This window comes from Oryza sativa, chromosome 7, assembly GCF_034140825.1.
Source record: "Oryza sativa Japonica Group chromosome 7, ASM3414082v1".
NCBI classification, from domain to species: domain Eukaryota; kingdom Viridiplantae; phylum Streptophyta; class Magnoliopsida; order Poales; family Poaceae; genus Oryza; species Oryza sativa.
In genome coordinates, this window is record NC_089041.1 from 26,190,475 (window position 1) to 26,206,862 (window position 16,388).

Sequence of the window (16,388 nt, forward strand, 5' to 3'; positions counted from 1 at the left end):
ATTAGTTCCATTAAATTAGTTTATAATTTTATAGTTTTTAAAAAGTTCTATCAAAACATAGAATGAAACGGCCTACTTTTCCAATTTGGTGTTTGGGCTAACACACTGACTTACCAATTTGTGAAGCAGATCAATAACTATTTTCAAATCCAAACGATGTTCTCATTCCTAATGATGTTCTATTTCTTCATTGGGATTTACAATTTGAAAAGAGTAAAGAAATTTACAAAAATTTTAACGATGTACCTTGTTGGATCGAAACCATTTAGGAATAAGTTCACTTTGGGTCTCTCTATTTGTCGTCCAGTCTGATTTTCGTCCCTCGATCGCAAAACCGGGTACAACAGGTCCTCTAACTTACGAAACCGTTTAAATAAGTTCCCTCAGCAGTATTTGACCCCGGTTTTAGCTGAGGTGGCGCCTACGTGGCTAATTTGACTCGGTTTTCATCTGACGTGGCATTGACGTGGCACTTACGTGGCAATTCGATCCGAAAAATAAAAACCCTATGGGACCCACATGTCAGTTTCACACACATAATTAAAAAAAATGGTGGGCCCCACGTGGACCCCACCTGTCATCCTCGCTACCCCTTCTCTCATCCCCTCTCTCTATCCTCTCTCTCCATCTTCTCTCTATCTCTCTCTCTCCCGTGAGAATGGCGGGCGCGCCATAGGGGCGGCGGCGAGGCGGCGGTTGGAGCACTGTCGCCGGAGCCGGGGATACCGCCGCCGCAACTTCCGCGTCGGCCACCACGTTGCTCCCATCCACCTCGCGGAGATGGAGCATGCGCCGCTCCTTGACCCCGTCGAGCTGCTCCGGGGAACGCCTAGCGGTCGCTCCCCCACGTCTTCAGCGACGGGAACGACGGGAGGAGCGTGGCCTGGTGGCGAGCGCTCGACGCCGCTGCCTCCACCGCGGCGGCGCCATCCGCGACGGGATCCGGGGTCGAGGCGGGGGCGGCTCGGCGGAGATCACCATGGCCGCGGGAAAAGCCGCGATGATGAACACGCGCGTGGAGGCCGCCGTCACCTAGACCTCCACCGACTCCGACTCCGGTGGCGGCGGCGGCGGGAGAGTCGGCCGAGCGATGAGGGTCAGCGCGCGGCGGCCGGCCGAGGAGGGCCGGCCATGCGTGCTCTAATCACAATTTTTTTGATGGTTAATTTGCTAGTATTTATCAGTCGCCTGATTGATTTTTAATGTGCTGTGTTTAATTTGATGGTTAATTTGCTAGTATCGAGGCTGCGTGCCCCGGCGTCATCTCCTGCGCGGACATTGTCGCGTTCACTGGCCACGACGCATCGAGGTACATGAGCAACGGCGGCGTCAAATTCAATGTCCCGGTCGGCCGCCTCGACGGCATTGTCTCGTCCTCCGAGGTCGCCCAAAATATGCTCCCTGACTCCAAGGCCGACTTGGACAAGCTCACAGCGCCAACTTCGCGGCGAAGGGATTCACCCCGGAGGAGCTGGTGATCCTCTCTGGCGCGTACTCCATAGGCAAGGCGCACTGCTTCTCCTTCAACGACCGCCTCACCGAGCCGAACTCCGAGATCAATGCCAACTACCACGACAACGTCCTGAACAAGACCTGCTACGCCGCCCCGAACGAGACGACGTTGGCGAACAACATCCGCGACATCGACGTGGCGACGCTGGGGCCCCGGCGCCAGCGCTCCACCCGCCGCTCCACCCGCGGCCTGCTGCCTCACAGCTCCGTCGCCGCCCCTCTGCGCCGCCCGCCGCTGCTCGCCATTCTCAGGGGAGATAGAGAGAGGGGATAGAGAGGAGAGAGAGAAGGGGTAATGAGGATGACAGGTGGGGTCCACGTGGGCCCCACCATTTTATTATTATTGTGTGTGAAACTGACATGTGGATCCCATAGATTTTATTATTTTTCGGATCGAATTGCCACATAAGCGTCACGTCAACGCTACGTTAGATGAAGACCAAGTCAAACTAGCCACGTAGGCGCCACCTCAGCCAAAACCGGGGTCAAATACTGCCGAGGTACCTTATTTAAACGGTTTCGTAAGTTGAGGGACATGTCTTACCTGGTTTTGCGATCAATGGGCGAAAATCAGACTGGCGACAAATACAGGAACCCAAAGTGAACTTATTCCAACCATTTACAAATGGAAGGCCTAAAATAAACAAGGCCCATATGGCCCACTCAGCTCAAATCAGGCTAAGGATAATCCCCTGTCCTTAGCCAGAGCTTCGGCCGCTCTCCTCCCGGACACCAGCGCGCCGTCGAACGTCGCGTAGCACCAGTGGTCGCCGCACATGTACAGCCCGTCGCCGACCCTCGGGTCGCGCCCCGCCGGCGAAGTCGGCGGCGTCTGGTCCGGCTGCGCGAAGCCGATGCGGTACGTCCTCAGGTGCGTCCACGACGCGACCTCCCCGGCGCCGAACCACCCGGCGAGCTCGGTGACCACCTCGCCGGCGAGGTCGGCGTCGGACCGCCCGGCGAAGGAGCCGACGAGGGATACGGACACCAGCGACCTCCCCGGCGGCGCGTACGACGGCGCCACGTTGGTGGCGAAGAACATGTTGTTGACGATCCCTTTGCCTGAGCCGTTGAGGAGCAGGATGGGGTCTTGGACCGCCGCCTTGTCGGCGGCGAAGTAGAGGCAGACGGTGCTCCGCTCGGAGTTCTTCTTGGGTTTCGCCGGAATCGTTGGTAGCTGCGGTAGGAGCTTCTCGGCCTCCGGCTGCTCGACGGCGACGATGACGCCGAGCTCGCCGGAGACGGTCTCGCCGGTGTCGAGCGTCACGCTGGACTGGCCGATGGCCGCGGCGCGGGAGTTGAGGCGGACGGAGCCCGCCGGCAGGCGGTCCGCGAGCTGCGACGCGATGGCGCCGATGCCGGCCTCCGGCAGCGCGTTGTCCCCGAGGGCGAGGCGCTTGAACACGAGCTCGAAGAGGCGCGACGACGTGTCGAGCGCCGGGTCGAAGAATATCCCAGCCAGGAACGGCCGCAGGAACCGCTCCACGATGGACGGCGAGAACCCGAGCTTCTCCAGGTGCGCCGCCGTGGTCGTCTCCGGCGACGAGAGGATGACGTCGTCCGGGGTGGACGCCGCGCGGAGCCGGGCGAGGCCGACGAGGAGCTTATCAGCGAGCGTTCCGACGGGGGAGAACACGGCGGAGAGGGAACGCAGAGGAAGCCGGAACGGGTCAGACAACAGGTAGAACGGCTCGCCGGCGCCGAGGAAGACGAGCGCTCCAGGATAAAACGGCCGGAGCCGCAACGCCGGGAAGTCAAGGAGACGCCGGCACTCCGGGTAGGCGGTGAGGAAGATCTGGAACCCCCTATCCAACCGATACCCATCGACCTCGTCGGTGGCGACACGGCCGCCGAGGCGGTCCGACGCCTCGAGCAGCGTGAACGGCACCGACATGGACGCCAGGTGGTTCGCCGCGGCGAGGCCCGCTAGCCCGCCACCGACAATGACGGCCTTATTACCACCGCCGCCGCCGCCGGTGGCGTCGCTCCCCGGCGCGGCGGCGCGGGTGACGGTGAGGCGGAGGGCGGCGGCATGGTGGCGGCGGAGCTTGGGTGGCGTGGCGGGGAGGACGGGGCGCGCGGCGTGGACGTGCATGGGCGTCGCGGCGGGCGACAGCGAGTGGCGGGAAGCGCGCGCGCGCGAGGGAGGGAGAAGACGAGTTTGGGGTTTGGGTGGTGTTCCTGATTTGTCCATGGACCGGCTGTGGATATGGTGGTTTCGGTGCATGGACCCGGCGTTTGGATGGGGAGCTATGGGTTGACGAGACTGCGTGGTGGGGTTGGGTGTAGGTGTTCTGTGTGGACGTCCGTAGACTGGGTTCAGGGAAGATTCGTCATGGAGCAAAGCGTTATCCTCTCTCTCTGAACTCTGATTTATGAGATGAAGAACAGAAGAGGAACGCTCTGATAGAATAATGGTTCAATCCTGGAATGCTATTTTCTCGAACCCTCTTTTACCTCAACATTTGTAATGGTTTGCCTCCGGCAATGCCCGCTCCCTGTAACCCCAAGATCTTTCTCTTAAATGCAATGGAAGATTCAAGTGGGGAACATATCCTCTCCGGTGATTATTAAAAAAAAGAAGAAGAAGATAAACAGGGTAAGGCTAGTTTTTCTCATCCGAACACATAGTATATAGACAATTACGTACCCACGCACATTTGTATGGGCGCATGTACACATGTAGCTAGCCAAAATTTAAGATTGATGAAATTACCCCAAATCCCTAAATGTCGCGTCGCTAATAAGTGTCGCCTACCACTAAAATCATGATTAGCTATGGATATAAACATCTGTTGTCGACTGATATCTAGGTGGGTAGATGTTAATAAGTGTCGCCTTCCACTAAAATCATGATTAGCTATGAATATAAACATCTGTTGTTGACTTATATCTAGGTGGGTAGATTCTACTGCAGGTAACCTAAACTGGCTATCTTAGGCTCACAGTTTGTTTAGGTTGGTTCCAGTGGTACCGAAATTAAACTTGTGAATCTCAGACAAAATTTGTTAAAAACAATAGATTTTTGTAAACTTGGTTGTTCCACGTGATCAATACCATTTGCCACGTAAGCAATACTTTTGCCACATCATCATTCACGTAAGAAAATCATTTTGGTCATTTGTAGCATTTCTTATACTTTAGGTTTGTGTTTGGTTTGGAGATGAGATGAGATGGGTTAGGTTTATTTGTATTTTGGGGATATGATGGACCTAGTTTCTATTTGGTTCTAGGAATAGAACGGACCTAGTTTTCTGTTTGGTTTGAGGGATATGATGAGTTGGAATGATCCTATCTCTTGTGTTGGTTGGAGGGATGTAGATGGATTGCTTAGATATAGTTACCTCTTCACATTAGTTGGTGAGGTCATACACAACACAAAATATTGAACATGAAGACCACATCATTTGAAAAAAAAAATACATTCATATGACTATATTTGGAAATAAAATACAATCATATCATATAGCCAACCAAAAACCAAAGCAAAATACCGATAATTAGCATACATCAATCCTTATATCAATGTAAGCATAGGAAGTTCAAGCCACACATAATAAGGAGTTCCTTACTTTGGCTATAGAGGATGATGGAGGATGCGAGGAGCAGTAGCAGACGAGAGAGAGGATGGCACTAGGACGCTGTAGTAGGTTCCCGCAATCGGTTTTTGCTTCTCGCCACCACCACCACCGTCTTCCCTTCCTGCCGTCGCCGCCAACTATGAGATGAGGAGGGGGAGTGGCGAGAGAGAGATGGGAGGAAGGAGGACAGAGAAGGGAGGATGGCACGGGCGCCACTGGCCCCATCGCATGACACCGGCGTTGCCGGCTGTTGCGCGCGATGGCGCCGCCATCACCCTCTTTTTTTCTCTCAATCTAGATGGTGATACGGTGAAGGGGGAGAAAAAAGAGATAGGGTTACCCTATCCCACACATGTGTAACACATGTGATGCGCGACTCCGGAGGTGAGATGGAGTGATCCGCTACTTTTTTTCAAGGGCCAAACGACCCCGAATGTAGGGAGAATATTCCTTTTTGACCCAACTCAACTCATGAAGTCCTTCAACTAAACACCAGTAAATATAGGATGGTCCCAGTCCAACTCACCAAAACCTTGCAGCTAAACACATGCTAAGAGTGTAATTAATTCAGGGCTAAACTATGTCATTCATGCATAGGGTTATAATATGAAAACTTCAAACCTAATAGAGGGTTCTAATATAATTTAATGTCTTGTTCTAATAAATCCTTATAAATAAATACGTGACGGAAGGAAAGTAAATTGGACTTATGTTAGCAATTAACAACGGCAGTCACACACTCGCACACACTTTGAATTGACGAAGATGAATAATAAGTTGGCGCACGTAAAACGAGAAAGCTACTAGCACATAATTAATTAAATTTAATTATTACGACTTAACAATTTGATATATTTGATATTTTAAAATAACTTCTAGTCTCTCCGGTTTCAAAATTATTGACATTTCGAACATGATCTCACATACCAAGCAGTGATTTATTAAGATATCAATTTACTATTTTACCCATATTAAATATAGTATTGTGCTCTATTATCTTATATATATATATATATATATATATATATATATATATATATTCTTGTGCTAATGGTAATCACTACCGTTGGTTTGAACCAATCACCTGCATCGGTGCGAGGTAAAGATCCAATTCCCTAGCTTTTTTACTTGGTTTTTATTTGCATGCATGCAGGGCAAAGCAGTCCAATATAACATACTAATACAAAAGGCGTCAACAATTATCAATCACTGTTTAGCCCGAAATTTTTGGGCTGATACGACTTATCGTTTTAGATAATAGTGAGATCAAAATTTAGAATATTTAATTATAAATTATTTTTAAAATATTTGTCTTTCAAATATGATGACTATATGTATAGATTAGTCTTAAAAAGTACTTTAATAAAATCAAATATTTATTAACACTTTATACATATTATAATGAAAAATAACGGTTAAAGTTATTTTTTAGAGATCGTGGTCTTATTCAAAACAATAAGTATTATTAATCTGAAAAGATACCAGACTAATTTTTTGATTGAAGGAAGTATATAAAAAGTTTTAGCACGAAATTCACATCTAGTAATTTGAAAAATGTGGGCACAGGAAAAGAACAGGACATCCGCAGCACACGAACCCGCCCGCCGCGGCGCGCACGCGTGTCGGTCTTTCCGCGCGCCACACGCGCGTTGCTCTGCTATTACACGGTTACACCCCGCCGAACGTCGCGGTCTCTCCTCTAATCATGGACAAGCGAAACGTTAAGCAACAACACGCATCACGGATTAACGGGCCCTAAAACAAAAATCAAACGAAACAAGAGGGCTCATCATCAAAACTAAAAGGAAGAAAATAAAAGGTGAAGAGGAAATTTCTTGAAAAGGTTTTCGTTGCACGACGATCATCAGTAAAGTAATAGAGTATCTCGTCCGTTTATGGTGATGGACGAGAATATCGTACAGGTTGGCTACGTGCCTACTACGTCGCGTAGACGTCTCCAGAGCATCTTTCCTTTCTTTCATCCTCCAGAATATGATTCTGCTCAAAACTTTCTACGATCATTTCGTTTTGAAGCATCCAACACCACTGTTTTTTTTATATATATTTTGCATTTTTGTACTCGTGGCTATTCATATCCATGAGCACAAGGCTTGTTTTTTATATTCTTTTTCTTATCTTCCTTTTGATCGGTTGGTATTGGTAATGATTGTACATCATTTTTGCGGTTTTACATGGAGACCCATCTATCTGTTCTGATTTGTATGGCTTATATTTTTACTTCTGATTGTGAAGTAGTCTCTTTCGTGGATCAATTTCTTTGAACTAGTAAGAACTTTTCTTTAGAGAAAAATCGTTGATTGTACACTAATAACTATTTCCTCCGTTTCATATTATAAGACTTTCTAGCATTGTCCACATTCATATGCATGTTAATGAATCTAGACGACATATATGTGTGCCTAGATTTACTAACATCAATATGAATGTGAGTAATGCTAGAAAGTTTTATAATCTGAAATGGAGGTAATACAGTTTGACAGATCAAGGATATGTCTTGATGTCATAATGTTAGTATTGATTTATTGTCGATGTGCATCCCTTGCATCTAATTTTGCTCAATCAACAACTTTGGTTTTAACTCGCACAATGCTTGATTCAAGAAAGAGATTAACAAATAGAAAATGCTTTTGTAAAAGGTTAATGCTAGCATCCTCTATTTACCAGGAGGAGTATCACTAGAGGTGCTATATTTAATTGAAATGAACAAGTCAGCCATACTATCATGCGAATCAAGTTGAAGTTGACTCCTCCAAAAATTATTCCATTAGATAAAGGAAGAATTAATCCATCAAAACAAATTGCATGCCGTACAAGAAAAGGTCAATTGAAAGAGGTCATTTTAATCAATCCATTTGTCCTCTTTCCATGTTCAATGGCCATCCCCGATTCCCCTCTTTAACTAATGTTTGAATAATTTCTTATTTACACTTTTACATAAAATAATATTCCATTTTCTCTATTATTATAATTCTAAAAATACCTCCAACAACACAAGTAATCAGAATTACATACATCGTCCCTTAACTCAACGGGAGACGATAAAAAGATCAACAATAACAAGAGAAGATGTTTACTGCAATGCTTACAGTCAGCGTTGGATTTAAATTTTAGAATCTAATATCGAAGAAAAGTTACTAGATAAACTATTAACCCATAACCTCATCGATATTTACTCTCTTATTATACAGTAATAATACAATCTTAATTCATCATACCGAGTTATCCAAAAAAAAATCATCATACGGTAGAAGATCATCATCATTTTATAATTCTTAAAAGACACACACAGACAAAAAAAAAAAAAAGGATAAACAGAGAAAGTAAAAGTTGTCCAAACTCGACAGGGAAAATTTGCAAATAGGTCCCACAACTTTTTTCAAAATTTCCTCGTGCGCGAAAACAACCTCACCAGACACAAAAAATACTCCCTCGCTCCATTTCCAGCACTACGGCACTACCCATTTCTATTCCTCTTCACCTCGCGGCGGCGGCGCGGCGAGCAATCGGCGCCTCTCCTCTCGGTCTACTCTCCTCCGGCCATCCCCGTTCATCTCTACTCTTCACTCCATCCTCCTCCACTCCACCGTACTGCCCTGGGGTGCAGATCAATCGAGACTTGGGGCTGATTTCTCGAGTTGGTGACGAACCCTAATTTCGTTTGGATTGTTGCAAGAGGTTTGTCCCGCCCTCTCTCTTAGCTGCGAGCGATCAAATTGGCATCGTTATCACTGGGATGAGCGCACCGATCCATCGAGTTCGTCGCGGATTTGATTGGTTCGCGGCGGAGCACGAGTAGCAGTTCATTTCCCCCACGTTATGTCCAGCCCTGGAAGGAGTGGGTTCTCCCCTGGGTTGGCGCAGTTGTTATCATCTAGAGATGAAGCGAAGGTTAGTTCCCAGAAGTCGCACTTGGTATCGTACCATGACGAGATTGGGCACCAGGATATTGAGAGGACGCTAGAGCATATATTTGATCTCCCTCACAAGTCGGTGGTCCGGCCTCCGGGTCCGATTGATGTGGGATTTGTGCGCTCGGTATTGCGGAATCAGGCAAGGAAGTTTGATCTTGGCGGGAAAGATAGCCGTAAATACGATGATGGTGTTCTGATTGTGGATAAAGGTGCTGGGCAAACTAAGGTTGTTCTTGATGATTCGAGCATTTGTGGCAAGTTCAAGAGCATTTGGGGACCTTTGCTTGTTGAGAGCTCGGCATCATTCAGCAGCGCTAGGGCTAACACCTGCGTGTGGAATGGCAAGTGGATGTATGAGGTTACCCTGGAGACGTCCGGAGTGCAGCAGCTTGGATGGGCTACTCTCTCGTGCCCCTTCACTGATCAGAAAGGAGTTGGTGATTCTGATGATTCATATGCATTTGATGGCCGGCGGGTGACCAAATGGAACAATGATCCAGAACAATATGGGCAGATGTGGGCAGTAGGAGATGTGATTGGTTGCTGCATCAACTTGGATGCTGGGGAGATCAGTTTCTACAGGAATGGGAATTTTCTTGGTGTTGCCTTTGATGGGATTCGCAAAGTGGGACCTAGGAAAGGCTACTATCCTGCAATTTCTCTCTCAGAAGGTGAGCGTTGCCATCTGAACTTCGGCTCACATCCATTCAGGTATCCTGTAGATGGGTTCAATCCAATTGAGGCACCGCCACATTTTTGTATGTTTGCGGCATATCTTCTTAGATGTTTGTTCCGTCTACTAGAAGTTCAAAATCTGGAAAAATCTGAATCTGCATACTTCGAGAAACTAAGGAGGGTCAAGAAATTTGCACCTTTACGTGAACTATTTCGACCAATTTCGGAAGGGATATGTGCAGAATTTTTCGGTGCCGCTGAAGGAAGCCAAGGGTGTTCTGAATATATCACCTGGGGATCTTTCATCACCCTTCTTACAGATGTTTTCAGGGTACGGGAGCCGCATGATTTCTTATGCCTTGACCAGGTTCTTGAACTTTTTCTACAGTTCCCGGGGTGCAGTTCATTACTGCAGGAGCTCATTGTGGCTCTTTCTTGTATGTGCAAAGCTGCTCCACTTGTGTTGACAGAATGCCCATTTTCTGGACCATATCCATTTTTAGCGCTGGCTTGCCACATTCTTAGGCATAAAGATGTAATGCATCTATGGTGGAAGTCAGAAGATTTTGCATTCTCATTTGAAGGATTTCTTACGATGAAGATTCCAAACAAGCAGGACTTGCAGTACCTTGTACCTTCTGTTTGGTGGCCTGGGTCTTCTGAAGATGAGGTTAGCATGACATTATCGATGACAACACTCTCCGATGCAATTAAGAAGGTGAACTTTCTCTCTCTTCCTTAGTCGCGCAGAGAAATTCTACTAATAGATGATATCTTGAATTAATTATGCCACTGTTATAACTTATTCTAGCATATGCAATTTTCTGCTATTTTATGTTGTTGGCTTGGATTTTTATTATTCTTCTCAACTCTTGGATGTGCATGCTATGCTATTTGGTGATTAAAATTTGTATTACCCTGTAACTAGCCCAGTTTGAAATCCAGACTGCCTTTTCCTTTAGTTTTCTCAGCGTGTTGCTTCCTTGCTTTTGTGCACTTGTGTACTACCTATTATTCTCCTTACTTATATGTTCAATTCATCCAAAGTTTATGCTCTGTTCTATTAGAGATTAATGTTTTAAAATTTTAACTACAAACATGATCGCTTGCAAATAGATAAAACTCTCTCCCTCCATTTCTAACTCTTAAATCTTTGTTTGTTTGTTATGGTTTGCACTGTTTTTCTTCTACAGATTGAGGATAAGCACCGTGAGCTTTGCAGCTTGGTGATATGCTTTGTTCCACCAACGTCTCCCCCTCTGCTTCCTGGATCTGTGTTTCGGTCATTTGTACAAAGTTCAATACTAAAGGTTAGAGGTGGAGATCATAGGATGGCTTCCAGTGGGACTTTCAATGACACGGTGCTTGTCTCACTGTACACTGTAATCCTCCATTTGTTGTCTGAAGGATTTTCTATGGATTCTTCTGGACCTGCATCATCCTCTAGAATAAATTATGGAACTGGTGTTGGATTTCTCCACAAAGGTGGAAAGCGGAGGTTTCCTACACAGTTATTATTGAGGAATGATGCCTATTACAATGTAATTCCTAGACTCGGTGGATCACTAAATCACCTGTTGATGTTTCACCAAATTGATGCCAATGAAGATGAGGTGCAGTGGGATGAAGGTTGCATGAATGATGAAGAAACACGGATAACACACACTACAGCACAAAAACCTTGCTGCTGTTCAATCACAGATGTCACTGTTGGCCTGAGATTTAAAGAAAATGCCAAGTACATACCATCAACTTCGAAAGGCCCATGCAAGTCCATGCATGAAAAATCTGCACATATTGCCTCTGAATGCAGTGTGAGAAGTCTTAGTAATGAGATTGAAGACAAACCTATCACAAGTGCTCAATCAGAAATTGAATATGGCTATCAAGCACTACATCATTTAGAAAGCATGTCGATGACAAACCAATTTTCATCAGAAGCACTAAGAGAAGAAGAGTTGCTTGATTTTATGCTGCTGTTATATCATCTGGGTGTCTCACCAAATTTTAGGCAGGCAAGTGATATTATTTAATTTTTTCTTGAATTAGGTGAACAAATACAATGCTGCAGCAAGGATCCACCACTTTGCTTACATAGAGATCCTCAGGATCCGTAAACATTACGTCATGTACTGTTCTTAATTCATAATCTATAGGGAGTTGTCCTTAATTTATGCCCTTGCACATGTACCCAAGAGTTTAGACACCATGTGCTTTCCTTATGTATGTGAGCTGCATGGCCAGTATGTGTAGCCATTTTCTAGATAATGGCATCACTTTCTGCAATACTATTTAGGGTGATTTGAGGATTAGCCACTCCCTGATCATGAAAGCCACTATTGGGGAGTGGCAAACCATTAGTCATCTATACTGTTTAAGAACAGGTCCAGATGTGCTAAGTACTTCGGTTGTTCATTAGCTTATTTAACTCTCTTAGAAAAAAAATGAAGCACGCCAACCTGGCCAGTCCATGAGGGTATATTCCAATGCCACTTATCCATTGATGCCTGCCAGTGCACTAGGATACTTAATACTTTCATATTCTGCTTTACATTATGGTTCTGATTAAGTTTGTTCTGTTCAGGCATTCTATTTTGTGTCCCAGCAATCACAATCCATTTCTTTACTAGAAGAAACTGATAGGCAGATAAGAGAAAAATCATGCATGGAGCAAGTAAGACGCTTGAAGGAAGCCCGCAATAGTTATCATGAGGAGTTGGTGGATTGTGTCAGGCATTGTGTTTGGTATGATTTCTGAAAGGACAAATTATTATGTCTTCACATATTGCATGACAATATGAAAACACTACACTTCTGCCGTATACAATATAATTTAGATCATATTTTCTTCTGAATGATTATACGAACATATTCACAAACATATTCCTGTTCAGTAATTTATTATGTCGAAATGGATAAAAATATCCTTGAAGCTGGAGCTTCTTGGAAATATATTTACCTTGCATAATTTAGGAGCCACCTTCTAACTCTTATAGGTGTTTATAATGCTTGTTCTTTTGCTTTCCTTGGTGTGAGTAAGATTTTCCCACAGGATAATTTGTACAGACTAAAGTTGATGAAACCATTTTGCAGACTAGAGAGCTAATTTGTTGACTCGATATATGGTACATGCAGGTATCGTGCCACTGTTTTTTCTTCATGGAAGCAAAGGGGAATGTATGCAACTTGCATGTGGGTTGTGGAGCTTCTTTTGGTGCTCAGTGATTCTTCTTCCATTTTCCACTATATTCCTGAATTCTATGTGGAATCATTGGTAGGTTTGAAGCGCCCATTTACAGCCAACTTGGTTATTTGCATTGAAACAATATACTGAAGCCTGCACTTCTGTTGTTTGTACAGGTAGACTGTTTCCATGCCCTGCGGCGGAGTGATCCTCCTTTTGTCTCTCCTGCAGTATTTCTTAAGCATGGGCTAGCTTCATTTGTATGTACAGAAGCGTCTTAATGATTTTTGACTCATTAATTATGTCCATTCTTTCTTGATAAGGCACCTAACCACACCCATCATTCAGAACCTTTAAATCCTGCATTACTAATGTTCTTGCTGGTTTACTTTAGTAGCAAAAATTGTGAGGTTGAATGCGTATAACAGGAAGTTTGATGGATTCAGTGTTTTTATGTTTATTTTATTTCACAATAAGCAACACCCTATTGCACAGAACAAAATAAAACTAGCTCACTGGTAGCTGGCCAAATTGTGGGCAAGTTTCTTGTTTATGTTTAGCATTATTCAGTGTTGCAGTATCAACTAAGAGCTCTATTTTCTTATCATTAGGTCACTCTTGTTGTCAAACACTTTGATGATCCAAGGATAGTGAGTCCAGACTTGAAAGATCATCTTCTTCAAACAATATCGATTCTTGTACAGTATAAAGAATTCATGTTTGTATTTGAGAACAATCGGGAGGCTATAAACAGAATGCCAAGATCACTTCTGTCAGCTTTTGATAATAGATCATGGATACCTGTTACCAACATACTTTTCCAACTCTGCAAAGGTTTTGGCTTTGCTTCATCTAAGAATGTTGAACCTTCATCATCTGCAATTTTCCAGGTTTATTTTAATATTACAATCACTTCTGTTATTATATTCAGTCTTCTATTTCTGCTGTGCATATCTTACTGTGTGATTGTGTGAGAACTATCTATTTGATCTTACATTGTTTTTCTTTATGAAGGTCCTACTCAGGGAGACATGTATTCATGAAGAAGAACTGTTTTTATCCTTTCTCAATCGACTTTTCAACACATTAAGTTGGACTATGACCGAGTCCTCTATGTCCATCCGTGAGATGCAAGAGAAGCGCCAGGTGGATTTTGTTTTGTTTTTTTATTCCCCTTTGTGCAGAACTTCAACTCTTTGCTGATTGATGCTTTAGTGTCGGGTTTCATTTTCAGTTCAGTAACACCAAGCTCTTTTCTCATGTGTCAAAATGCATTAAAAAACTGAAATATATCTAGATCTGCGATGAAGGTGTACACTAATAGGATCTCTTGACAACAATCAGTTCCAGTCATTAGGTTTCCAGTTAATTGCTTTTTAAATATTTTATGCCAAGGGGGGGGGGGGGAATCTGTGTCATTCCTGTGGTATAACCATGCATGTGGAGCTAAATAATGGTAATCAATGTCCTATTTTTCAGGTTGCAGATTTGCAGCAAAGAAAGTGCAGTGTTATTTTTGACATATCATGTAGTCTTGCAAGGATTTTGGAATTCTTCACCAGAGAGATTCCTCATGCATTCCTGATGGGGCCAGATATGAATCTGCGGAGGTTGGCTGAATTAGTTGTCTTTATTCTGAACCACATCATATTAGCAGCCGATGCAGAGTTCTTTGACATGTAAGTCCACATCTTAATCTGAAGTCTGAAAACTAGCAGAGTTGTAGTTCTTTTTAGTTGAGACAGTGATCTTTAAAGGCTGTTTAATTTAGTGTCAGAATCTAAAACGCATTGCTTCATTGTTGATTTGAGCTGACTCAAGTGTGAACCAATATTGTTATATCCTGGTAATATTTGTTCACAGTAAACCCAGATGCTTCCTCATTTGCTTATTCAGCTAGTAATATTGTTCCTGAAAATATAAATGGACATTGTGTTAACCAGTTAAAAATTTGTGTCTGCAGGACTCTAAGACGGCCAGGGCAACATCAAGAAAAAACAAATTGCACTATGATCTTGGCTCCTCTTGTTGGCATTATCCTCAATCTTATGGAAAGCAGCAGTACTTCAGGCCATAGGGAGTTAAATGATGTGATTACAGTGTTCACAAGCATGGATTGCCCTGCCACAATCCATTTTGGGTTGCAGTACCTACTGAGCTACAATTGGGTTAGATTTCTCTCTTGTACTTTCAGTATCCGTAGGTTTACTTGGTCATTACTAAAAATCTAGTTAGACTGCTTATTTGCGATTAATTTTTCGTTGTATGCTTATTTTTCGTTGTACAGAGCAATGTTCTCCGAGGTGACGCTTCCCTTGCAAAGCTAGCTCAGCTTGAAGAATTCTCCCATTACTTTATGCACATCACTATGTCAGCGGATGGCAATGAAGAGCAAGGTTTCAGCACTGCCAGTAATGAAGAGGACAACTGCTGCATATGCTACAATTCCGATTCGGATACCACATTCGAGCCATGCCATCACAGGTCCTGCTACGGCTGCATAACCAGGCACCTCCTCAACAGCCAAAGGTGCTTCTTCTGCAATGCAGTGGTGACTTCAGTTACCAGGATAGCTGATTCGCGCATCGAATCTCGGTCACCTTTGGCACCGTAAACCCGAAGAGAAGAAAGATGGATCATGCCGGATGTCTTATCCATTTTTGCTCGATTTGGAGGCGCAGACAGCTCGGAGCCTCGGAGTTCTTCCCTTCTGCTTTCCTGGAAGACTGCATCGCCATGGTGGTGAAGTCAGAAAGGTTAATCTTTTCCCTTGTGTAAAGATCAGGTAATAGTTAAAACAAAAAAAGATTCAATAACAGGATTGCAGAAGGAGGCTTCTGCACAAGGTGGGAAGCCAGTACCACCCAAAGAAGGATTCACAGAATCGTGAAATTTTTGTAGGTTGTAGGGAAAAATTCCATTGTAAATACGAGATATGAAACAGAAAGGAGGTGTCAGATCTACATCAACCTTTTGTAATTATGTAGTTAAAATAAAGAAATACTAGATGGTTTATATTGGAGGGACCTCTAGTTTTTTTCCCTCGTATATGTTGAATAAGAGCCTCACTATTTTTCTTATGCTTACAAGGCAAATTTTAAATTATAAAACTTAATTTTATAGTTGATTTTGTGAGTTTTTTCATCTTAGTTTATTTACAATATTTGCCTTTAAATCGCTAAATACATAATAATAAAAATTTTACTTAAAAATTACTTTTAAATTGCTAATGAACGGGTTTGCGTGAACATTAGCGGAAACAAATGAGACCTCATGCTTTAAAATGGGTGTATTCTAAAATGCGTAAACGGCTAGCCTCGTGCAGGGGCCCACGTGCCAGAGGAGGGCCGCACACCTACGTGCGGACCCCACCATCCCACGGCACCGTCCACGTGTAGCCGTGCAAGGGACGAGACGAGACGGGAGGAGGGGTCCTTGTCCCGTGATCCGACGCCTCGTTTCCCGGGTCGCCCGCCCGACAGGTGGGCCCCACGTGTCAGCCCC

At 44.5% G+C, this 16,388-nt stretch overlaps 3 protein-coding genes across 3 annotated transcripts; 2 read left to right on the plus strand and 1 right to left on the minus strand.

The window, feature by feature from the left end:
• The first annotated feature begins 780 nt into the window (after positions 1–780).
• Positions 781–1,786, plus strand: LOC9271994 (peroxidase 47). The gene is made up of 3 exons (XM_015790574.1): positions 781–848; positions 1,238–1,309; positions 1,435–1,786. The coding sequence occupies exons 1-3, from the start codon at positions 781–783 to the stop codon at positions 1,784–1,786; spliced, it is 492 nt and encodes a 163-aa protein (XP_015646060.1).
• Positions 1,787–2,088: 302 nt separating this feature from the next.
• LOC4343973 (15-cis-phytoene desaturase, chloroplastic/chromoplastic) lies at positions 2,089–3,721 on the minus strand. The gene has a single exon (XM_015790175.3). It carries the CDS (start codon positions 3,704–3,706, stop codon positions 2,186–2,188), a length of 1,521 nt encoding a protein of 506 aa, XP_015645661.2. The 5' UTR covers positions 3,707–3,721; the 3' UTR covers positions 2,089–2,185.
• A 4,841-nt stretch (positions 3,722–8,562) lies between these two features.
• Positions 8,563–15,964, plus strand: LOC4343974 (E3 ubiquitin-protein ligase RKP). Its single transcript, XM_015791673.3, has 10 exons — positions 8,563–10,418; positions 10,894–11,715; positions 12,285–12,445; positions 12,836–12,974; positions 13,061–13,144; positions 13,496–13,774; positions 13,899–14,030; positions 14,364–14,563; positions 14,848–15,052; positions 15,172–15,964. The coding sequence occupies exons 1-10, from the start codon at positions 8,931–8,933 to the stop codon at positions 15,496–15,498; spliced, it is 3,837 nt and encodes a 1,278-aa protein (XP_015647159.1). The 5' UTR covers positions 8,563–8,930; the 3' UTR covers positions 15,499–15,964.
• Positions 15,965–16,388: the final 424 nt, after the last annotated feature.